General features: G+C 39.4%; 1 protein-coding gene across 1 annotated transcript in view; it reads right to left on the reverse strand.

The window, feature by feature from the left end:
- The window catches only part of LOC119913375 (attractin-like protein 1), a gene marked incomplete at its 3' end in the record, with an annotated part of 72,616 nt that overhangs the window by 19,663 nt on the left and 27,072 nt on the right, over positions 1-25,881 (reverse strand). Inside the window, exons 2-8 of the mRNA XM_038732787.1 lie at positions 17,992-18,075; positions 16,142-16,255; positions 15,078-15,206; positions 11,198-11,406; positions 6,288-6,462; positions 5,582-5,669; positions 3,378-3,624 (exon numbers count right to left, since the gene is read on the reverse strand). Of these exons, the coding sequence (XP_038588715.1) occupies positions 3,378-3,624; positions 5,582-5,669; positions 6,288-6,462; positions 11,198-11,406; positions 15,078-15,206; positions 16,142-16,255; positions 17,992-18,075 (1,046 nt within the window). The remainder of the gene's footprint in view (positions 1-3,377; positions 3,625-5,581; positions 5,670-6,287; positions 6,463-11,197; positions 11,407-15,077; positions 15,207-16,141; positions 16,256-17,991; positions 18,076-25,881) is intronic.

Genomic DNA, 25,881 nt, shown 5'->3' on the forward strand with positions numbered 1-25,881 from the left:
GTAATCAACAGACAGCTGAACAAAGGCCCGGAGAGAACTGAAAAAAAAAAAGAGCAAGAACAAGAGAAACAGCGATAGAAAGTGGGACTGTGAAGAGACGACAAGAAAGTAGAAGGTCAACTCTTATCTCATCTCTGGCAGCTAATTGCTGTGAATCTGCCTCTCTGGGGGGTCATTAAATCCTTTTACCTCATCTTTTACACTCCGCTTCTGCTTCCCTCTGTTCATTTCCAGGTTGTACTGACTCTTAGTGGCTCCCTCTGAAGCCTAATGATCCACAGTGCAGACTTACTGAGACATTGTCAGAGAGAGAGGTGGGAGGGAAGAGGTAGAGTCGGGTGAAGATGAAAGTGATAGACAGATGAGAGGACAGAAGGAAGGGAAAGGTGAGGGAGAGGAGCAGGAGGTAACGGCGACCGAGTCGGAACGATGACAGACGGGGTCAGAAACTGAGGCCTGGCAGACGAAGGGAGGCAAAGAAGGGGATGAGAGAGTCTCAACAAAGAGAGAGAAGGAGGGATGAGAAAATTAGCAAAAACAGAATGACAGGAAGGAAGAAAAGTGAGGGAATGCAGTGGGGATTCATTAATCATTGTCTTCTCCCAGACACTCTGGCCTGGATGCCACCTCTTTTTAATGATCGCTCTGTGCGTGCGTTGGTGTGTGAGCTTGTGTAGCTGCACACATGTTTGCCTTTGAGTTTGTGTTGTGTGTCTAATGAAAGGTGTGTGTGTGTTTCCCTCTCCAGAATGTGTCAAAGATCCAACTCTAATTTCAGCAGCTGGCTTCCAAAGCTGTGTGACGCTGCCATCTACTGGCTAAACAGGGAAACACAAAATACATGTAAAAGAAAATTAAATGGCCAGAAGTAGGAGGACAGTCAGATAGTACACCAATCATGTTATTCCAAAGCCAGGAGCATTAATCTGCAGCAATAACAGCCTCCACTCTGGAGGGTTTCTACCAGATTTTGAAACCTGGCTGCAGGGATTTTCCAGGATTCACACATAAAAACATACAAACAAGGTCGGGCTCGCAGTCAGCATTCCAGTTCATCCCAAAAGTGTTGGATGGAATTGAGGTCAGGTCTGTCTGCAGGCCAGTCAAGTTCTTCCACAGCAAACTGGGAACACCATATTATGGACCTGGCTTTGTGCACGGGGTCATGTTGAAATAAGAAAGAACCTTCCAAAAGATTTTGCCATAAAGTTGGCAGCACACTGTTGTTAAAATATCATTGTATGCTGTTGCATTAAGATTTCCAGACTAAGACTTTGTGAACAGAGAACATACTAAAGTTTAACTTCTAAGAAGAAAGGATGAGTTAATCTTACTTTTTTAGTTTAAGTTCAAATTTAACTGCCACTCATCCACATGTAAGTGTAAAGTCAGCAGGTCTGGTTAGACGTCTCTGTCACTCCCTAAGATCAAAATAAAACATGCATGTCTGCTCTGTGCTCAAATCGAACTACATCAATGAAGTGAAGTAATTCCCTTCATCCCTCCTCAGTGTTACGGGGAGGCATTGAAGTTAAAACTTGTGTGCAGGAAACAAGCCAAGAGTTACTGCTGCCTACAAATCTTCTCCAGGCTTGAGGCGGGCACACTGACCTACTCCGGATCAAATCTCACCTTCATCATAGCAGAACAGAGACATTTGTCTTTATTCTCCCTCCCTCCTTCACTATTAAATTATTTCTTCCGCACAAAGTAAGCATGTGTCCCAATATTTGCCACAAAGTTGGCAGCACACTGTTGACTAAAATATCATTGTATGCTGTAGCATTAAGATTTCCAGACCAAGACTTTTGTGAACAGAGAACATACTAAAGTTAAACTTATAAAAACAAAGGATGAGTTAATCTTACTTTTTTAGTTTAAGTTCAAATTTAACTGCCACTCATCCACATATAAGTGTAAAGTTGCGCATTCCTCTCTGGGACCAAGTTGCAAGATAATTACGGAAAATACTTGGACATGCAAATTGTGGCATGTGCACAAAAATCTAATGATAATTATCAAACTAGACTAAGTCAATTAAAAACTAGCAAAATCACATTGTCACTTGAGCCACATGTTTTACTTTTGTCCACAATTATACAACTTTTGGTCTGGTTACTTCAACATCATTTCATTTACAATAGGAATACACCTTCACCTTCGTGCCCCTTAATTGCTATTTTATGGGACCCCAGAAAAATCAGGTCCATTAATTTGGCGCATAAAGAAATTCTCAATTTCACATCTTTACTAGCCAGATGTCAAATTCTCTTACAGTGGAAATCTCCAAGCCCTCCATCAGTTTCACAGTTGCTTACTGATGTTATGTTTTTCTTAAAACTTGAGAAAATTAAAACACAATGAGAGGAAACCCAGACAAGTTCTCACATTTGGCCTTTTCTATCATATTTTGCAGATTTGCAGGTCTTACCAGACTAAGACTTTTATATTTTGGTCTATGTATATGATTTTAAGTAAGCCAGGGTGGAGGGGAATCCGGGTGGCTGGGTGGGCAGGTTGATTATGTCCCTTTTTCTTTATCTTTGTCTTATTTTCTGTTTTCTGTTAAAAATCTTAATTGTAAAGATGTCCATTTTTATGTAATTTGATTCAGTTTTCAATAAAAATAAAAATGCTTGCAATGCTTGAAAGTTCACTTCCTTCCCCACAAAACAGCTACTTCTTCTCAGAAAAGTTGATTTTGGTACCTTAACAGTGGCCTCTGCAGTCTTTTAAACTTTGAAATAGATAAAATCCACAAAGTACAGCTCACAAACAATAAGATTTTGTTTAATATAAACGTTTTGGAAAGAACTGTTTGAGGTGTAAATCTGAGATTCACTTGATGCATGAAATGAAAAGGAGGAAGCTGAAGCTAAAACACCAGGTGCTGTGCGAGCTCCGTTTGTGAGATGGGTTGATTAGATGCAATTCTTGAGGCCAACAAATGAAGAAAGATGGCAGTGTGTAGGACTGTTTATCACATGACTGGAGCTTGTGTAGTGTTTTTATTGTACTCTCTTGTGTGCTTAACATATGCATTTGCATTTGTGAATATCTCTTTCAGCAGCCAAAGTGGTTATATTAAATGTATAACTTTGCAAACTCGCTGAGGAACAATGACTTTGATGAAGCAACATCCCAACCAGAGCAGTAACGATGACTAGAAATGCCAAAGTTATGAATACATATTTACTTGGAAATCATTTAAAAAATATAAATTAGGACTCGACAAGTGTGTATTAAAATCCAACGTGGCCTTTGGAAAATGTCAACAGCTTGAAGAGTTCCTGTGATTGACTATCATCAATAAAGAGCAATGAAACAATCACCAAAGAAAGAAAATCGATGACAGCAGAGTCAGCAGGTGTACTTACTGATGTTGTACTCCTGAACTTTGTTGATGTAGCTGTAGATTGGCGAGTAGCCAAAGAAGATCAGCATCACTGGCTCGCCGTCGGCCTGCTCCACCACATGGGCGGTGTGCCCCTCCAGAGCGTACGGAGGAGGCGGGGCTGGTGTCCGTGGAGACCAGGTGCGTCTAGGGATGTTGAACACCCACATTTCGTCCGTCACGTTGGCCGACTGCGCCTCCAGCTTCCCACCAAACATGTAGATGTCATCCTACATGAGGGAAGAGATAGAGAGAGAAGTGTGTGATGCTTTTTAATGTAATGTTTCAGTTTCATCATGGAGACATTTGATACAGATATAAGAGGAAAGGGTTTTGTCTGAGCTTGCATTTGGCTTCTGAGGCAAAATGTCTGGTCGTTTAATCTAACGGTTATTTTTTCGATTAGTCGATTAATTAGCCCTAGCCGCTGGTTAGCTTAGCTTAGGGAAACTGCTAACCTGGCTCTCCACGTAACAGCACCTTTTCAGCTCAATCATTTACACTCCTCACCTTTGACATGGTGCATTCAGTAATTTCATTCATCGTAAATACAAAAATATTGATTATAGCAGCTGTAAGTCTTTAACAATAAACTAACAGGCTGTAATCTGCACTTTACTCCACATCAGTGCAGCCCTGTTCAAGGAGTCACCTAAAATATCAGTGTAAAGGTGAAGAGTCAGCAGGTCTGGTTAGACGTCTCTGTCATTCCCTAAGATCAAAATAAAACACGCATGTCTGCTCTGTGCTCAAATCTAAGAGGTTCATGAGAAGGCCACAAACTACATCAATGAAGTGAAGTAATTCCCTTCATCCCTCCTCAGTGTTACGGGGAGGCATTGAAGTTAAAACTTGTGTGTACAGTAAACATGCCAAGAGTTATTGCTGCCTACAAATCTTCTCCAGGCTCGAGGCGGGCACACTGACCTACTCCGGATCAAATCTCACCTTCATCATAGCAGAACAGAGACATTTGTCTTTATTTCCCTCCCTCCTTCACTATTAAATTACTTCTTCCGCACAAAGTAAGCATGTGTCCCAGTATTTGGACAGTGACACATCATTTGATGCTCCAAACTGTGAAGTGAGTGATCTTTACGGGACACATGGATGATTCTAATGTTCTCATTTCTTCACAGGTAAAGTGAATAATGGGCCGGTCTTTCACAAAGTTAACACTTTCTTTTCAGTCTTGTGAAATGATTCCCTGTATAAAATGCTTCAAAGAGGTAATGACTATTTTCCTTATTGAGTAATTGTGGCAATTTTTAAAGAAATTATTAATCAGTGTATGACATGTCAAAAATAATGGTGGAGGCCCACAACATCACATGATATCAAGCAGACTGTTATGTCATAAAATAGCTTTTTGTTTTCTGACAGTCAAATTTCAAAGCACCAGAAAACTCTTACATTTGAGAAGCTTTAACTAGAATTAGTCTTTAGTCAAAAGATCAGTCAATTTTTAACAACAGAAAAACAGTAAAACTAAACAGTGAGCTTAAAGTGATGGTTAAAACTGAGCACAGATAAATATAATATAAATCTCTCTGTATCTGCAGCTCTCAGTGACATCCAGTTCTGCTCTGTAATGAAGAGCAGCGTCCCAAAACATACGCTAAGATTAAAAAGATAGTTTATTGTTAGGACATAATTTTATTTTCAGTAAAGTAAAGCTGTCAGAATTTAGGGGAGTTCACACATCTCCTGTTGCATCTGGACTACTAACATTAACTACAACACACAGACACACCCTGATGGTGGTAGACAAAAAAAAGCTACAGGGATTTTTTGTCTAGTTAAGTAACTAATGAAAACTTGACAGGAAGACTGAAGTCCTTTCCAAGATCAGTACATAAAGACACAAAGTCTGGGGACAGATGTTGGTTCGTTGAATTGGCTACAGGTGTTGTGCAGACTGTGTACTGTCCACTGTTTCACACACAGATACTGAGAAAGACAACAGACCAAAGCCTTAAAGTTCAGCTCAGCACTAAACTTTTGTAAAAATCTAAAATAAATACTGACATTTGCAGCTTAATTGTCTTGAGTTGTGTTGTATGGAAGGGAAAAGTGCAAATCAGATTAAAGATTATAGATTAAAAACAAAGCACCATATCTTTTGGATTTCACTGCCTCAGACAACTCTTTAGTGTCAGTGAAATGTAGCAGCCACATCTGTATTACCTGGTACAGAGCCAATGAGTGACCATATCTGTAGAGAGGACCGCTGCCAACAGGCACCACATCCCACGTGCTGCTCTCTAGGTTGTAGCTGTAGACAGAAAGATATCAAAGAAAAACAGAGCAGAAGTGACTTGATGGTCAAAAAAGCTCATATCTGCTGACAAGGTTTAGTCCCTATAAGTGGTGCTACAGTGCAGTAATACAGAGACTGCAGGGGTGGAATTAACTATGTAAAACTGATTAAAAGGCCAGCTGGAAAGAATAACATTCATGATGGCTCCATTCCATTTAGGTGCTCAAGTCTAGTCAGCCAGCATGCACAATACCATAGCTCTGGACCTGGAGCTTAATGGAATGCAGCCTGCTGTAAGAAAGGGTCTATGGACCATTTCAGAGCGGACATTTTAACTTGAAATGCACAGCTGAAACACATTTTTTAAACTATGGTTCAGTTCCAATAAGTGCCCTAGTAGGCCATGCTAGTCAGCCAACATGCACAATAACATGGCCCTGGAATTAGCTCACTTAAATGGAATGCACTCATTACTAATGTTATTAGTCACACCTGTGCTTTCCCTGCGGCGACATGCCAGAAGTCTGCCGTGAGAACAGTCTATCAGCTATCACTGTCAAAAAAACTATTTTGTGTTTGGTCTGAGCGGGATTTCTGCCCCGTGGATCAGTTTGTCAGACTGGTGCTGCTTACTTAAGGACCATGTGGTAGTTGGAGTAGTTGAAAGAGTAGCCTCCCACCACCCACATCAGCCCAGAGTGCACCAGAGCCTGATGGGACGCCCGACCCAGAGACTGAGCTGACGGTTTGATGCTCGGCAGCACCCAGAAGGCCTCAGTGGAGGGAACGGACAGAGAGCAGTCTGGACCTGATCCAGAGAAGAGACAGAGAAGAGACCCATTTGATTTAAATAGTGTCTTCAATAGCCACAAACATGGTTAAAATGCCATCAATAGACTTAAAAAAAGCACGATTCGTGATGTTTCAAATGTGTTATTTAACTTTGCATATTTTAAAGTGGCAGTTAAAGAGTAGAGCCTGACCGAAAAAAAGTTTTGGGGGGGATATTAAAGTGAAAAAGAGACAATATTTAGATTTTGAAAATTATTTGGATAGTAGACCCCTTTCCTGTATAAACTACAATTAAAACAGGGCGATACTGAAAGCTGTTCTGCATGTGGGCAATAATACCTTTTCCTAAATGGATTATGTTAATGAAATAGTCTCAAACAGTCTCAAAAACATAACATGTAAACAATTGCACATCAATAAATATTTGCTGCTAGTAGGTGCAACTTTTTCAGCCATCTGTAAACAGAGAGTGAGAGAGAATAAACGTGTATTTTACCTTACACATACTCTGCTGTAATCAGTACTTTCACTGCAGCACAATCAGCAACCTGGTTCAGAAAGCAGGTTTAACAAACTCTGAGCTTATCCCTGAGCTCTGAGTTGATTAAGCCTGAGGTGAGAACAGCTGATCAGAATAAGTTCAGTCAGCTCAGAGTACGTTGAACCTGATGGCAACGTGTGCGTGGGGATGGAAAAAAAAAAGCCATCAGCAATGGAGCTCAGATACTACGATTCACCATGGCAACGGGTAAATAAAGGCAGAGCCTCCGTTTTAATCTGGTGGAGCTGGAAATATGAATGTCTGCCATGATAGGCTATTTATGTTACAACGCAGGAGTGGAGGAAGGATCAATACGTTAACATTATTACATTTCATACAGCGTTGCTCATTCATCATTTACCAGACTGGGATTTTTCTTAATGAACGATAAAGTGCTGGAATTCTACTCTACTATTGTACTGTCTATTTAATTAAATATTAATTAAATAGATCCGACTACTCTAGGCTACTCATGGACCTGTGATTGTGAAGTCACAGACCGACTCAGTAGATTAGTGTATTAATTATTTTTTTGCAGTGGAAAATGTGTCTATGGGTTCAAAGTGACTGTAAAGTTTTAGTCTATTGTACATTAATAAAATCTTGCTCATGTCAAAACACCTCACTTAACCACATTTCGGCCTGTTTGTTTCAGCTGCACTCACAAATAGTCACATTATTTCCAGTATGATTACTACGATAGTAATGTTCCAATCAGTGTGACTACCTGAAAGATTACTGTTCATTGATCAGTTCTATACAGATTAGTTTAAACTGTGATCACTGCAGTAATGTAGCTCATGGTATTTTGTTGTGCAACTGTCCACAGGGTCACAGTGTCATAAAGAAGGACAGTGTAGTCTATAGATATAGACTACACTCGACATATAGACATATAGATTTATTCTGTCTTGAGGATGAATCCACAATGTCCAACTCTGTCCATACATCGATGCCAGATTGATCATAAAGTGGTCATGTTCAAGATCATGTTTGGGTAAAAAACTAACAGCCTATCTAAGACGTAATTGCGTTAAAATCATAGACTGTATATATGTATATATGACAGTATGACTGTCAGTAAGACAGTAAGACAGCTGCTTCAGGCTCCGCAGGAGTAGAGAAACTCAGAGTTTGTTGAAACCACCTTTGAGTGGCCTTTTATTGTGACCAGCCTAAGGCCTTTTATTGTGACCAGCCTAAGGCCTTTTATTGTGACCAGCCTAAGCACACCTGTGCAATCCCCATGCTGTCTGATCAGCATCTTGATATGCCACACCTGTGAGGTGGATGAAGTGCTCACTAACACAGATTTTGACAGATTTGTGAACAATATTTTAGAGAAATAGGGCTTTTGTGTACATAGAGAACTGAGAACACAGAGACTGTATGAACTATCACTAATTTTTCAGTAGTGTATCATGGTAGGAGCTTTTTAGGATACAGTTTAGTTTACTGCACTACTGTTATCTGAGGTAATAATGTCATTATCAGTAAGAAGAGAGAGTGCCAACAAAAGCATTACATCACAAACAATATATGTTTTGTTTTAATGAGGAAACAGCAGCAAACTTTTACTGATTATAAAAACAAAATGTGTTAGTGAAGTAAAAAACAAAAAAAAACAACAACAACTGGTGCTCCTGATATACTCCTGATAACCTTTACCTAAACCTTTAGATAAGATCAGATGATCCTTCAAGTAAAAACACAGAAAGACACGACGAACTGATTTAAGAGCTGATCAGACAACAGCAGCTATATCCTCCATTTTATCGTAGTCGGTTAAGCTCTCCGTTCCTCAGATATGGGAGGGGGTCAAAGAGGCTAAAATCATCTGGGGTATTCTAACAGGGCAGGTGGGTTTGATTAATGCTTCAGCAGGTGACAAATGAGACAGCAGGAGAAGAAACAAATGAAAAACACTAATTGAAACACGCTTTTCTTTGTGTGGCTTTGTGTGGGATGAGGAGAGCGGATTGATAGAAGGGGAGAAGCGAAGGACAAATGGCGGACATGCTCTTTTCATTAACACAAAAACATATTTTTTGCTGTGAAATGGCAGTTGCTATGGCGACCAGCACCTTTATTACCCCCACGGTTTATTTGTCAGATGGATGCTCTGGGGCTTTGTGGTGCCCCTCCCACCACCACCACATCCACACATCTTTGTCTCACTTGATTTTCACCTTATTTTATAAATGACTCCTCACTCGTGACATTTAGAAAGAAGTGGTCAAATCCTGTCACAGAGGGCAGATTCAGACCTTTTAAATGCCATTTAAATCTTTACACCCGGTAGGAAAAGTGTTATTATCTTTCAGTTTCTTTGTGAAAAGCAGGTTGTTGCATGCAGTCATCACACAAATAAAACAAAAAGGTTGAAATTTGATTATTTTCTGAAAAGAAACACAACTGCTAAATGTGAGTTTGCTGCATGCAAACTTTTAAATGCTTCTGCAGACTTAACAAGAAAGACAAAATGTCATTTATGGCTTAGTTTGTGCTGGGAAAATACATGCCATACATTAATGACAAACTGTAAACTCAATGACCAGCCGGCAAGCATTCTCTAAAATCAATTTCCAAAAGGGTCGAAGATGATAAACCATTATAGTTCAGAAATCATCCTGGAGCAGTTTGATGAATATTCAAGTGAAATGACTTTAATCATCTGGTGGTGCTGAACAGGGGTGGCTCACAGTGTGTGTGTTGTTTGATTGCATTCTGATTAATTATACGAAGTAATGTCCTTTGCGAGTACATTTACTTGCTCTTACTGTAAATCCTCTATAGCCACCCTCAAATTGTTGGTTAGGGGGTTAATTGAAAAAAACATAGCTACATACATCCATTCTGTGGGAAAACATTGCTTAATGCCTCATTATTCAAGAATTAAATGGACGTCAGCAGACAAAAGTGGCTTCGCTGGTTTGTACTTGTGCTTACATCATTAATCCAGGAGGGGGCAGTGCTTCACCATCTAATGTAGCTGCATAGGCCTTTAATGTCCACTGGGGTTAGATTCCAAATTGTATTATTATTATTATTAGTAGTAGTAGTAGTAGTAGTAGTAGTAGTAGTAGTAGTAGTAGTATGCAGGATAACATTGGTTCTGAATTGTTTTGAGGGGAGACCCAGCTTGTCAGGTATACAAGACAGAGGACAATTAAACATCCAGTGTTGCATTGTGTTGTAAAATGTATTGAATTACACACAACTTCATCAATACAACGATACAATACTAACATCAATTGTGTGTTTGGCACTGAAAAAAAACAGCTTCAATAGATTTTTCATGGACAATTACCACATTAATATTGACACATAAGTACAATTGCCTTGCCTCAATATAAAAATTATTGTCAGTCTGATATTATAATCCCATGTATCGTTAAATTGTTCTGTGTGCTGCCACAAGAGGGAATAGTTCACAAATTAAACATAAAATAAATAAATAATGAAGCCACTTATATTATGCGCCACTAGGCAAGATTTCCCAAGATATCACTTCTATTGTTTTATGATTTAAAATAATATTGAATCAGGCAACGTTATGTTGTGCATAAACAGGGAAATGGCTGCTGTCGTGCTTTTGCATCTCCTCCTTTCATCTATTTTGTATTTGTTCCCTTTTCACCTTAATAATGAACAAAACAGAAACATCAAAAAGATCCTCTTCATTATAGACATCATGGGAAATGATGTATTGGTTTTGAGAATTAATAACACTGGCTTTGTCCTCATTTGTGGAGATTGCAGAGTAATTATATGAAGTTGCAACAATGAAACAAGGACTTCTTGCACATAAGTATTGATTTGGTGATTTGTAGCTTAAAAGAGGTCTTAAAACATCATAAAACTGGACAGAATTAGGTTGAAAAGAACATTTTTAGTACACAGTACTGTTTTAACAGCATTTCAATGACTTTACTTCAATGTGAAGTCAGTCCTCAGATGATGATATACAGGCCAAGTTTTTTTTTTTTTACCAAATGTATCCCGGTTTTGAGTCTTAATAATAATACTAACTGCGCTCAACGACACATTAAATATGTTCAGATCTGACATCTAGCCCTATATCTAGCCCTTTTCTGTCCGCTCACCATCATACTTCTGAAATCTCTCTAAAAAAGCCTATCGTCTGTTTTAATTTCCCCTGATACAATTCTGTGCCCTCTTTCCTGTCCCATTTGTCCTGCTCTTTTACCTTGCCAGCTGTCGTTGCAGACGCAGAGCTTTTCTCCGGTCAGGTCACAGTAGCCGTGATCCGGGCTGCCACAGTTATCCCTGCAGTATGGGATGTTGCAGGCTTCTCCTTTCCAGTACTCCTCGCACTCACAGTACACACGACCCGAGACCGAGTTCGCTGTGCCGCATCTGCCGTGGCCCGAACAGTTATTGGGACAAGAATTTATCCTGAGGGCGACACAGTTAGGCAGGAAGTCAAGAATGTTCTTCAAGGTTATACAGAAACACAAGCACAGAGAATAGTTGTGACTGGCCAGATACTGCTTTATATAACCCCACAGCTTTGAGACACTGGATGCCTCAGGAAAGTAATACTGAAGTACAAGCTGGTCACTAGTTCAGGCAACTACAGTGTTATGAATTTCCTCGCTTATAGAAACATTTACGGTACAGTAAGTTCCTATTAAACAGTTTTATATTTTATTATTTAGCTCCAGTAATATATTTTTAAATTTTTACAGTGGATTAAATGACTATAGGTGATATAAAAGGCATTGTGGTGCAGAACCAACAGAAATGTTTCACCAACTCTGCAGGTCTGTGGAGCTTTTAAGTCTACATCCACACGCTAGATTTTTAAAACAAAAAAAGAGTTTTAGCTATGTTTCAAAATTGACCTTTGTCTATACAAAAACAACTGAAAACACACATCAAGTTGCCGTTCATGTACACTGGGCATGTGCGTGCCGTTGTGAACAGGAAGCAGATTGTCTACTCCGCAGTTGCAGAAGATTTGGCGAAAGAAAAAAAGTAATGCTAGAGACAAAAAAAAGATTTTTTTGCATGGACCGACAACCAGGTGGAACTGCTACTGAAAGTAACACGGGAGTACAAAGAGACTGTGGCGGCAGAGAACAGACTGGTAGTCGTCGCAAAGTAAATACGGTGACATGCACAGAAAAGTGTATAATTGTTATTTGCGCAGTTCAAAATATTTTAATAAAAATACCAAAACTAAAACACTTGTAGCTATTCATTTTTGCTTTGCAGGACTGATAACACCCAATCAAGAAGCCAAATGTGAGTGTCTGCGTCATCGTTTATTAAACTTCTGTTATTCTCACCTGTCTACACTAAAAATGTTTTCTGACTTCTCTGTTTTAGGTCTTTGGATTTGCCGTTTCAGTCTGGCTAGGAAGCGGAAATGTGGCAAAAGGTCTCCGTTTTTAAAACCAAAAACGTAGTAGTGTGGATGTAGCCTCAGTGTCTTTCAGCTGAATTTTTGTTTGAGAGCCCTGCCACTCATCAACCACATTTCCAAACACAGCAGGTGGCTGTTTTCAGTAAAAAAGCTCTAATAAACTCACTTCACACCCCCTGCCCAGCAACAAATGGGCAGACAGGGAAAATAAGAGACTTGCTGTTGGAGAAGAAAATAGAGAAGAATATCCTATGTCAGAGTTAATTGTTGCACTTACTCAACGTTGCACAGAAAACTCCCAAACTGTCCAATTTGCATTCAGTAAAGGTAAATTAGCCTTCACTTAATGCATTATTTTTAAATAACTGCACAGCCTGTTACAGATTATTCCTTCTATCAATAAATGGACCCATTAGACACATGATATAATATGAACCTCAGAACATGAAATGCATAAAAAGCAATTGTACTGTAGCACTGAACACAGTTATTTGTTTGAGAGGGATGCACTTTCAAAACATCTACCTCTTGTACCAATAGAGTTTAAACGCACTTATTGTAAGTGGCTTTGGACCACAGTATCGGCCAATTGAACATAATGTAATGAGGAAGAGAGAGAAATTAGAGATCCAGCTAGAAGTACACAAAGAAAAATACACAAAGGAGACTGAAAATGAGAGCCATTAGATATGAAGAGCTAGGAGCTTGAAGAGAATTAAATGAAACATTAAAACTAAACTGTGAACAGAAAGCACTGATACTCCAAAGATTACAGGCTGTTTCTCTGTAACAGCAGATCAATACAGATGCTAAAAGAGATGGAATGATGGGGGGAGGGGGGGATGAGTCAAGAAACCAGAGGCAGAAAAACATCTTTTCGTTAATACAAAAAAGCTGGTTTGCTGCCGTGACAAAAGGGTCGTCATGACAACCTTTATCTCCCCAGTGTGTGTGTGTGTGAAAGCTGAGAGCCTTAAGGGTGTGTGGCTGTACACTAACTGTCCTCGCCCTACCACCTTAAAGTCGGGCCTACAACTGTTGTACTAGTTCTCACACAACCAAGACTGCACTCACCAGGAAACCATCGTTGGTCATCTGTCCAAACAGCTTTAAACAACAAATGAATATTAACATTAAAAAACACAGATTTAACTAACTGCGCTTACATTTACCATGAATCTAATGTTTTGCCTTTCTTTACTGGCACAAATGTACCGACAGTGCAAACATTAGCTAGCTGTAGCTCTTAAGTAGCTATGAATGTATACAATAACTGTAAGTGTGTTTGTGTGACAGCTCAGATTCTTTTTGTTATTTTCCTCCAGACGCACTCATACTTACTAATAAGGCAAAGCTTAATTCTGGAGTGCAAACTACCTGTTCTGTTGTTTAGACATGATTACTCCATCTGTTTTTGTTGCACTGTGCTGATTTGAAACAGAAGTTACAGGAAAAGCAACATTAACTTACCATTATGGCATTGCGTGTCTATCTTCAGACAGACTTGACAGCTGGTACAAAGGACTTTTTTTTCACAACAGACATTTTGACTTGTCTTAGCAGGGAAGGCACAGGTGGAACAAATTTCATTAACAATGGCACCGCTCCATAAGTATCCCAGTAAGTCATGCCAGTGAGCCAGCAGATACAATACAAACGCCTTATAGAACTTCCTCACCTAAACAGAAGGCCGTCGGTATCAAAGTTATTAATTACACTTGTGCTTTTCCTGCTATTACATGCCAAAATGTCCGCCGTTAAAAAGCTCAATTAGAGAGCTGGCTGTAGATGCAACTAGCTAATGTTGGCAAGGGCGTCACTTTTTGTTGAAAAGTGGTGGGGACATAACGGGTCAGATTAGGGGCGAGATGATACACGAGAACAAGACGAGAAGATTTTTTGCAGTATTTTGAAGAAATATGAAATGATGAAAAGCGGGGGGGTCGTGGGGTCCTCCCCCAGTAAAGTGGAGCATAAACTCTTACATTTTGTGAATTCTGGAGACATTTTCTATTCTAATTTACAGTGAAAATACAGTGGAAATGTCTTTCTTTATATAAAGGGAAACAAAAATTCAGCTTGCACATGACAAATTCATACATCTGATGTTTTTTTAGATTGAGTTACTTTTTTTGGACAATGCAATTTGTTTCCTCTATATTGAAATTACATTGCATGTTTTCTCAGAGTGCAAATAAACCTTTCTCACAGCATTTTCATTTGTTAGTTAACATTTCTTGGTGAAAGCTATTTTTACATTCTTAACAAATCCTTTCAACAAGTGATGGGGACAAAATCAGCCATTTCAAAATGTGGTGTAAATGATACCTATGAATGTTGCATAACTCTGCTGAAAGAAAGTAGTCACACCACATTAGCAGCTATTCAGTACATGGTAAAGCTACATGACATTAAGGCCTTCACTGCAAGCGGACAGTTTATCATGGCTAACAAAGTGTTACCAAACAGTTACTACAATCAACCTTTTTGGTGGTCTGAGGAAAATATCTGGCATTTTAGATAGTCCCTAATAGTTCATCAAGTTGTTGTCTTGAAGGGTATTGTCTTAAATTTCTCTAAATGATACCAATCCTTGCTTATATGTATCTGCAAGTGTATGTGGATTTAGATTAGCGTGACACTGAGACAGAAAGGCAGATAAAAAAAGAGTAAAAGGAGTATTGATGTGTAGACGTACGAGTAGGCGATGTTGAAGCCCGTCAGGTTGTAGGCAGCATCGCTGAAGAAGTGAAGCAGAGCGTAGCCGGAAGTCGTAACTACCTCCGGGACCGTCTCATTACCTCTGTTCTCTGGTACTGCTAGACCACTGAGAAAGAGACATAAACAGAATGAGACAGAGAGACAGACAATCCCTCTCAACAAAAAGAAAAATCATTTAGAAATGCTGTGCTGTATTAGATGGACTCTGGTCGGAAAGCACCGACAGGAGAGCTGTAAGATAAAAAGGATTCCATTTCAGCTAAAACTATGACAGTGATTAGCTTTAAAGTAAAACAACATTGCAGAGCTGCGTCATTCCACATTTCGTTTTATTATTTGTTTGATGAGGTTTTTCACTGGGGGTTGGTGGTTTCTTATTTGGTCGGCCTGTCGCTTTTAATAAATGCAATGCACTGTAAATGTACCCTTGCCCATAATGAGACAAAGCGTCCTCCCTGGTGCAACTACAGGCTTTTTTTTCTTCAACACAAGTACGTGCCAATCCATAATGAACAATGTAAGCTTATTTATTAGGTAATAATGGTACACAAGTCTAGGCTTTGTATTTGCAAATGACAGATTTTTTTCTTGGTTGGAATAGGCCAAATTAGCCCCTCCATATCCTCAGAGCAACTGCACTCTCAACAGCAGATAAGCCTCAATGGAGCAGAGTAGAAAGTGGGAGGTTGGTAAATTATTGTGGTATTACTGTTTTAATGAATTGTTATCAAACATAAGAGTGCCCCCCACATGGTTGTAGATTGTCCTTTGGAAAAGGCATTTAAAATATGCATTAAAGCTCCAGAAAAATAAGCATTTTTCAGGGCTAACATGAGTAATTGCAATATTTTTTCTTTCTATAATCGCTGTATTGTGGTACGACCGTAATTATGGAGGCCCATTGTTTGCCTATACATGGAGTCATTTGACTGCATAAGTGCAAATTCGTTGGAGCTTTTGAAGCTGTGCCAAAGGCTACCTGAGTCATTTCCATATTTCCCCCATCTCACAGCTCTCCTATTCAGAACAGCAGGCGCTCACCTGAACACAGCAATCAAAGGGGCGTAAATGGAGTCTCCATCATACACGTACATATGGTCCCAGCTGCACTCTGTGGCAAAGTGATTGAAGCGCAGCCTGAGTACTGCATTAGGACTGACAGACAGGGAGAGAGAGGAGATGGTATGACAAAAATACATTTCATGAATATATATTATCTATATAGGCTCCATTTAATTCTTACTTTTCTTACTTTTGAAGTGTCTCCACTATTACTTATGATCACAAATGGACACAAATTTTCGGTAAGAAAACCTTCCTGCTATACTGAAGTGCCTGCGGAGCGTGTCGCTAGATAATGATGTTACTAGATGTTAGTTTGTGTTAACATACACACTTCTATCCCAGTTGTTATCAGGTTTAATTTATATTAGTATCCTGATATACACCCTTTTCCCTGTTTAGAGAAACCTGTATGCTAAAATGAGTACTCTGACAGAAACCTGGGTACTGTGGCAGGTAAATGCCAGGTTTCTGATCGCTGTATGCCGTATGTGCGTTCTCAACTAAAGCTACTTAGTCAGTAAAATAAGAATTATGACAATAATTAATGGAATAAGGATCTAAACATTGAAATGAAAGTCAATAACCAGGCTGATCCATGTTCGGTGTAAATGTCATACCACAAATATGATGAAAACTAGATAAGACTCAGAATCAGGATACTGGTATGTACCGTGTTCAAAGGCTGTCACAATGCTACAAGGATTTACCCCCTTGAACAAATGAATGTGCTCAGAACATTTCATTGTAATCAGACCATTGATTTTGAGATTTCTTGTGTACAAGTGTAATTTTGATCTGATAATGGTGCTGGAGAAAAGCTCAGTGGGTTCGCAGAAAATTAAATATTTACCCACTGGGGACTATGAATATGAATATCAAAACAAATTTCATGGAAATTCTGACCACAGTTTTGGTCAATTAACCCGATGGCGGCACTAAATTAAAAACTAAGGCATCAGCAAATCATCACACATCATCTTCCTGGCAAAATTAATATCAGTGGCATCTGCAATAGCAATATGGCACCTGATTTTGGAATAACAATCCTATTAATCCAAAAGTTATCATCATAACCAGCTGTAAACATTCCTTTAATATGTGTATTTACTTCATTCTCTCGAAATAATGAGGGTCTGGTTGTATTTTAAACAAAGGCCAATGAAGTTCTTTAACACTTGCTGCCTTTCCCTGCATTGTGCAAGAGGACATTTTCATCCGCTGTCGTGCAAAGTCAGATAATCAGTCTTTCATTGTCAGGACGAAGTGGATATCTGCATCAAATTTCTTGGCAATCCATCCATAGTTAAAGCCCTTTGAGGAAAATGTGTGGTTTGGGGTTTTTTGGGATATTTAAATAAACCCAGATCCCAACAGAAATGCCACTGGCGTGTCTAAAAATATTTTACTACATAACTGAGCCCAAACCTTCCTGCAATATATTCCCAAGGAGACAATGAACAAAGCCGAATCTAACATCCCAAATATGCAGGGATTAAAAGAGGTAACCCGAAAAGGGCAGTGTTTAGTTTCCATATGTGGCAAAAAATAATGCTTTCTTTTTACAGCTGTCATTCTGTTAGGGCTGTATACCATTGTATACTTAATATTTAATGCAGGCATTGCATTCAGCTGGTTAAGCATGCATCTCTGAGCAGTTAATGGGCACAAAACAACTCTGAAGTGCAATAACAACATTTAAAGACGAAAAACTCTTTCTATTTACACAGTGCTCTCTTTATCTGGAGCCCTTATGTTTATATTTAACCAAGTGAACTTAACAAGATAAATGATGATGATATTAGCAGTTGAAAAATGCTGATACTTACTATCCTTCTATTAGCCAAGTGCATTTGGTTTTATACTTGTAGTTCACTGGTCCATCTGTGAGAGAGCCTGACAGATCTGTTAACCTGTAATAAGACACCGAGAGGGGAGAGGAAAAAACGGGAGTTTAGTCTGATATTCAGTGATAAAAATCATACGTTGAAATCATATTCTGAACCAAAGCAAAACAAAAGAATCAGCATTAAAATGAGAAGTTGCCTCAGTCTGGCCTCCAAAAGCCACAATTTGGAGTTGAAACCGCTGCTTCTCAAAATTATATCTTGTGACCCCCCTCAAACAAAGAAATCCATTCTTAACATCGGGAAGACTCTCCGTCAGTCAGATCATGGGACGTCTAGTAGTTGTAACTTTCTTGATTTACCATTACCAGAATGAACATGGTGCTTGACCTTGCTCAGATGCAGGGAGAGGCGAGAAGAGTGAATGAGAGCAGTTTTGAACTTTTCTTCCAAGAAAACATCTTTTAAATGAACTGGAATTTAGGAATATTAAATAGAATAGTAAAGTTTTTTTTGGTTGACCACATGATAAAACATCGGAAAGCTGAAATAATTTTATGAAAAACAACTTTGAAAGAACTCAATCACCACTGCTGCTAGCTCAGCCGTACATGTCATTAATAATATAATCATACACACATTATGTGTATTATGAATGCTTGTACAGACAAGTAAACAAAATAATATGTGGAGGACGAAATATTTGATTATATCCTTTCATGTGACACTGAAGAAATGACACTTTGCTACAATGTAAAGAAGTGAGTGTACAGTTTATACAACAGTGTAAATTTGCTGCTCAAAATAACACATCACACAGTCATTAAATTCTAAACCGCAGGCAACAAAAGTAAGTATACCCCTAAGTGAAAATGTACAAACTAGCCCACCTTCCGTTTGAGGATGCCCCACAGATGCTCAATAGGGTTTAGGTCTGGAGACATGCTTAGCATTGTCATTCTCATGTTGGAATACTGCCCTGCAGCCCAGTCTCTGAAGGAGGGGATCATGCTCTGCTTCAGTATGTCACAGTACATGTTGGCATTCATGGTTCCTTCAATGAATTTCAGCTTCGGCCAGCACCCATGCAGCCCCAGATCATGACACTCCCACCACCATGCTTGACTCCTCCCCTGGTTGCCGCCACACACGCTTGACACCATCTGAACCAAATAAGTTTATCTTGGTCTCATCAGACCACAGGACATGGTTCCAGTAATCCATGTCCTTAGTCTGCTTGTCTTCAGCAAACCGATTGCGGGTTTTCTTCTGCATCTTTAGAAGAGGCTTCCTTCTGGGACGACAGACACGCGGACCAATTTGATGCAGTGTGCGGTGTACGGTCTGAGCACTGACAGGCTGACCCCACCCACTCTGCAGCAATGCCGGCAGCACTCATACGTCTATTTCCCAAAGACAACCTCTGGATATGACGCTGAGCACGTGCACTCAGCTTCTTTAGTTGACCATGGCGATGTCTGTTCTGAGTGGAGTTGTCCTGTTGAACCGCTGTATGGTCTTGGCCACCGTGCTGCAGCTCAGTTTCAGGGTCTTGGTAATCTTCTTATAGCCTAGGCCGTCTTTATGCAGAGCAACAATTCATTTTTTCAGATCCTCAGAGAGTTCTTTGCCATGAGGTGACATATTGAACTATGAGGAAGTGTGAGAGCAATAACACCAAATTTAACACACCTGCTTCCCATTCATACTTGAGACTTTGTAACACCAGGGAGGAAAAATGGCTAATTGGGCCCAATTTGGACATTTTCACTTTGGGGTAAATTCACTTTTGTTGACAGCGGTTTAGACATTAATGGCTGTGTGATGTGTTATTTTGAGCAGCAAATTTACAACTTATAAAATATACAAGCTGTACACTCACTACTTTACATTGTAGCAAAGTGTCATTTCTTCAGTGTTGTCACATGAAAAGATATAATCAAATATAAAAATGTGAGGGGTGGACTCACTGTTGTGAGGTACTGTACATGGTTTGGCATTGCTAAATTTAAATTTAGACATATGATTACCACCTGGCACTCTTATTTGTCTCATTTTGTTTGTTCATTAAGTATTAAATTACTACAAGGGGCAATTAGCTTAGCTTACTATCAAGTCTGGAAGCAGAGGAAACAGCTAACCTGGCTCTCACCATAGTTGAAAAAGCTCACTGATCAAACACATTATAACGTGTTGTTTAATTCATACGCAATCAGAATTTAATACAAACATTTACAGTTTTATAATGAGATAGATCCTTTTACTATTTCCATTTTCCTGGCTTGAACTCTAAAACAATATGAGAATGATAATGATCTCCTTTTCTAGCCAGAAAGCAAATAACTGTATTTCCCAAAATGTCAAGAAACTTAACTTTACTTGGTTTCTCTTACCTACAAGAAGTGTTGTCCTAGAATTAGCCACACTGCCTGCTACTGTTTAATTATCAGCTGCCACATAATGTGCAGCCTGCACTCCATTTAAGTAGATTTCCCTGCCCTTACTGCTGCCTAACATACAGCTCACCAGCATGGCCAAATGGAGATCCGCCTCATTCATGCATCACAGACACCACTAACAGCATACAGCCATCCCTACATTATTTAACTTTGGATTAATGTAGGTTATTTTCTCTTTTAGACTGCTAAAAAGAAATCTTTTCAATTTTTTTTGCTGTGTTGGAACTGCAGTTTACCGAATATTTCAGAAACCAACGCTCTACTATAGCAGATGCGGAAATAAATATATCAATATATTAGAAATATACAAATACATCAATACATGTTCTCAGCCAACATGGATAACGAGTTACTCAGACTGAGTCTTGAATGAAGGAAACACTGCTGGGAAATCATGACATCCCACTCGTGTCAAGGTAAGACAGTGCACATTACTGTTGCCATAGAGACCCCATATAACAAACACAATGACAGTGTGACTGTATGTGTGTGCGCGGCAACCATCTGTCACAGCTGTCAATCAAAGTAATCCCATTGCATTGCTGCATAGAGGGAAAAAGGTGAAAATGGAGACGCACACTCAAACACATGAACACACTGTCACACATACACAACACACTGGGGCTAAAGACATCGCAGCCTGCCTCGGGTTGGACAGTATGTTACTGTATGCGAGTGCGTTCATTATCTAGGCCTGCAGTGTTACTGTAGACTCTGTGGTCATTTTTGGCACGCTGCCAGACCAGACAGGGAGCGAGAAACACATTTTTATGTGTCCTGGGTAAGAATTGGGTTCGTAATAATAATTTTTCAAAGGCTAAGCTACAGTGTGCTTTACAACACTAATACATGATGAAACCAGTTGTAATAAAACACAAAAATAGATAAAACAGAACATATTGATAGATCAGATTTGATCACATTTACATATTTTAACATACACTATATATAGAATGGTTCTTTGCAACAGGGTTTTGAATTTAGGCCTTCGGTGCTCTGGTCACTCTTTTGCACAAAAGACAATGAGGGCAAACATTAAATGGAAGGAAAATAATTAAAACTCTACTGTAAAGGTACTTCATGACAGCGAATGGTCACAGTTACACCTGCTGCCTGCTGACATGGACCGTGTTCTGCACTGTAGTTTGAATGTGCAGCAGGGGGGCACAACTGTTATTGGCTCCATCTGATCCTACAACACACTACAGGCTACAGGCTCATGCCATCCACCTATTCTAATGTTGTCAAAAGAGCGGGTTATAGATTAAAAGAGGAAGTTGTGAGCAACATGACACAATTACAGTATAGAGCCAAGTCAGTCACTTCCGCTACCTTATTTTGGAAAAAATATGTACAGTAGTCAATAGCTAGAGACAACTTATTTTTAGATCCTGTTTGAACTGTGCCCTGAATTACACATAATGATCCATCCATCCATCGTCAACCGCTTATCCTGCGTACAGGGTCGCGGGTACACATAATGATGTTTGTCAATTTAAAAGATAAGTCTGTTTTGTGTGAGTATTATGTGAAAACCAATGAATCAATGAACTACATCTCTCGTCTCGCACAATAAGCGTCACCAACATGTTAACGCAGTAATGCTAGCTAAAGTTCATTGCTTGGATACTGCTAGCTAGATAACACATCACATCATCTACATATGGAAGTTCACGTTAGCTTCAGCCATTGAGAGAAAAAGTTATGTATTTGAAATCTATTTGTAAATTATGTATTTTCACAGTCTTATATCTCAACAGTTTCACATCAAACTGCGACTTTCTTGACTTTAAATGAAACTGACCGTCATCGTATGTGTAATTCAGAGCACAATTCAAACGGGATCAAAAAATAAGTAGTCCCTTGCCATTGACTACCGCACATATTTTTTCCGAAGTAAGGTCCCATGGTGGGAGGGACTCAGGCTCTCTATAACTAATATGATCAACAATGATTAGACCTCAAGCCACGGCGGCAAGCTGTCTAAAGTTTAACCGTCATCAAGTCAGTCATTCACGTTTACAAGAGCAGCAGCTGCGCTCTCTACCCTTGCTGCTGCTGCATACAGCTCTGAAAGTTCTATAGTTGTGCAAAACTCTTTCTAGCAATGACGTGATTACGTGAGTGACGGCCACCGGCATTTGACCACCCTGCCTGACTCTGGTTCTGGCAGTGAAATAAAAGGATTGTTCTTTAAGAATTTGCAGAAGGACCTCAAAGGGAGCAACCCAAAAAACAAGAGTTGAAACGCAGAAACACACACCATTATTGTCGCCATCAGTCAGTGCATGAGATTAAGAGTGTGTCAGGACAAATGTGCCGTTTCTCTGTAATGAGAGAGAAAGAGGGAGAGCAAACAGATTGCAGCACAGCCGGACACAGGCCACAGTGAACGCTAAAATCCTGCCAATAAAACACACGAACACAGCACACATTTAGCCTATGCATGAATATAAAATAAAATCACAGATATGTGAGATTGAAAGAATGTTAAAAAAGAGCTAAAGAATGATTAAAAAAAAACCTCAGGTTTGTTTGTTTTGCCTCCTTTTTTACAGCTCACTTCTTTCTTTTCTATCTATTTTTCTATCAATCTCTCCTATCTGTCCCTGATGATCACAGTTTGATCCTCTCTGACTTTAATCCCAGATTAGAAGACAAATATTCATGTCATGATGCTGTGCCTGGCTCAAAAGATGGTGATATAGACCATGATGAAAACTCTCTTTTAAGGTTTTTTGTTGATGATGATACATGAATACAGAAGATTTCTGGACTGATATTCACAAGATCTATTGCTTTTTGTCCTGTCTTATTACTGCAGTAGTGTTATTAATGCTTACATTTCTCAGAATTAGGACCATATTTCACATCCCACAAGGTCTTTGTGAAAACATTGTAAAACTTTCACAAAGGGCATTTAAAGGTAAGGTGGAAGAGATGCAATGTTCGTATCTAAAACTAAATTTTCTTAACTGTTGCAAATGGCACTTATTTTAACACTAAATACCATATACTGGAAAGGGGAATGAGCAAAAATGATTGCAAGTTCCACTGGGCTGCAAAGTAAACCAGCTAAAGCAGCCGATATGGCTACTCTACCACAAAGGTGTTAGCCTAAGTAACATCTAGCCAGCTGTTAATAAGTTTGATACGGCATGAAAGGTCAGCCTTGCTGCCAAAGTGCCCCACTGACCAAACATAGCACTGTAACAATAAAATTCCCTGGAGCCTAGAAAGCATTTTCCCCATTCACCACCATTACAAAGGATATGTCTGTAAAACTGACACCTTGAACTGCAGTCAAGGTCAATAATTAGTGAGATTAAAAACAATAGTTATTATTTAAAATATAACTGCATTTTATAAAAGGCTTGATCCAAGTTACAGGTTATGGTTACAACCCACTCATCCACTTTCTATTCCCATCTGTCCTCTGCAGAGAGGCGGAGCCTGTCAAATCTGACATTTAGTGAGAGACAAGGTACACCCTGTACAGGTTGCCAGTCTATTAGAGAGCTGACACATATGGACAGATAACCATTTGCATTCAAATTACCAACTTAGAGTCTTCTGTTCCTTCTTCAGTAAACCAAACCTGTATCTTTGGACTGTGTGGGAAACTGGAAACCCACGCAGGCAGAGGGAGGACATGCAGAAAGGCCCCAGCCTGCCAAATAATTCAAATCCAAAACATTTGTGCTGTGAGGCAACAGTGCAAGTCTGTTTTGGGGATGATGTTTTGATTCCTATGATTTTGTTTATTGTTAACGTAAATATCCAAACAGAAAGTTAACCATCAGAATAATCCTTAGAATTCTGAAGATTATAATCGGGACAAAGCCTCTTCCCCCGTATTTGATGCGAAACACTCAGTGAGAGCAGAGTGACCATGCAGAGAGGCTCAGCCCGTCTATGAAAACATGGAAAAGGTAGATCCCATTCATAGTTAATGAGGAACTGGCTTGAGCGGCATCCTCCAGCCCCAACAAACCATTTGGCCAAACGCTTCCACCATTAATACTCCTAAAAAAGCCAGACGTAGAAGAAGACAGTCATACCTTACGTGCACACTTGCAGACATGGACCACACACACACTTGCAGCAAGCCAAGGTTATAAATGGTGACCAGAGACAGCAGGCAGTCTGGGAGCTCACAGCATGAGGCCAAAGTCACATCTTTTACAGATTCCACAGGACTAAAATCAGGGTCACACACACACACACACACACACATAGACTAGTATACACAAATAATAAAAGTGCGAGAGGGTGATGGTGGCAGAGGTAGAGGAGGCACAGAGGCAGAGAAATATGAGAGAAGAGGGAGAGGAAGAGACAGAGACAGAGAGAGCAGAGACATAAAACAGAGACAGGGACGAGGGGATGAAGTATAAGAGTCCAGCACCCTTTGAAATATTCATCCTCTCTGGGTGAATAATTGATAGCGTACAGAAGACAGATACATGAAGAATAGACAGACAAATGGATGGAAAGAGAGCAAGAAGGATAAGACACACAGACACACAGACAGAGAGCTTCCTGACTTCAGGTAGTGAATGTACAAATCTCCTGTTTCGTTTTCTCTGTCACCGCCTTCATAGGTTCAACCCAGCACTTCTTTTACTGTCCGCTTCTGCCACACACAGCAGCATGGAAAGCACAAGCCTTTCTTACAAACCTTGTCTTGATATGATAAAATAAGAAAATTACAAAGACAATAAGATCATCCTAATTATAAAATAATGTTTAGGTTTTACCATGAATTGTACTAGTATAACAGACAGAAGATCCGACATCTACCAAAACATGTTGTTCACTCTCTAAATAAGTATTCCTCAATTCACTAAGGTGCAATGCAATTGGCTACTCTTTATTAGTGTTAATTAATTAGTACTAATTCCATATGTGGTGGCTATATCTGCATCTGGTTTTTAGATTTACAGCTATGACATATTTTTGTTTTAATACACTAACATACTTAATATACATTTGCGCTGTTTTACTTTTTTAAGCAAGACGCACCACAATACAAAACATTGTTAAATTAAAAAATTTAAAAAATGTAACGTACAGTTAGCAATATGTAACAATTGCTAATGGATTAGGGACTCTTCCTAAGATACTGTAGTAAGATGAAAAATGTTATACAGTATACAGAAGCAATGGCACCAATTTGACTTTCAAATGAGTTTTTGTGAGTAAAGTTTCTGTTTGTTTGTTTGTATCCCGTGCACTACTATTACATGAACACATATGTACATTCACACTATGGCAGGTGACATTTGCACTGCCAACACTGCAGAGGGAACATATGCAAATGTGTAGTGCATTCAAAACAAAACGAGTCCTTCAGTTAGGGCAGTAACCAAGAAAACTAGGAACAAAGACTGCTAGCTTAAGGAATACAAAT

This window comes from Micropterus salmoides, unplaced genomic scaffold (assembly GCF_014851395.1).
Source record: "Micropterus salmoides isolate LMB-PRFRI ecotype aquatic unplaced genomic scaffold, ASM1485139v1 Ms_hic_scaffold_2, whole genome shotgun sequence".
NCBI lineage: Eukaryota > Metazoa > Chordata > Actinopteri > Centrarchiformes > Centrarchidae > Micropterus > Micropterus salmoides.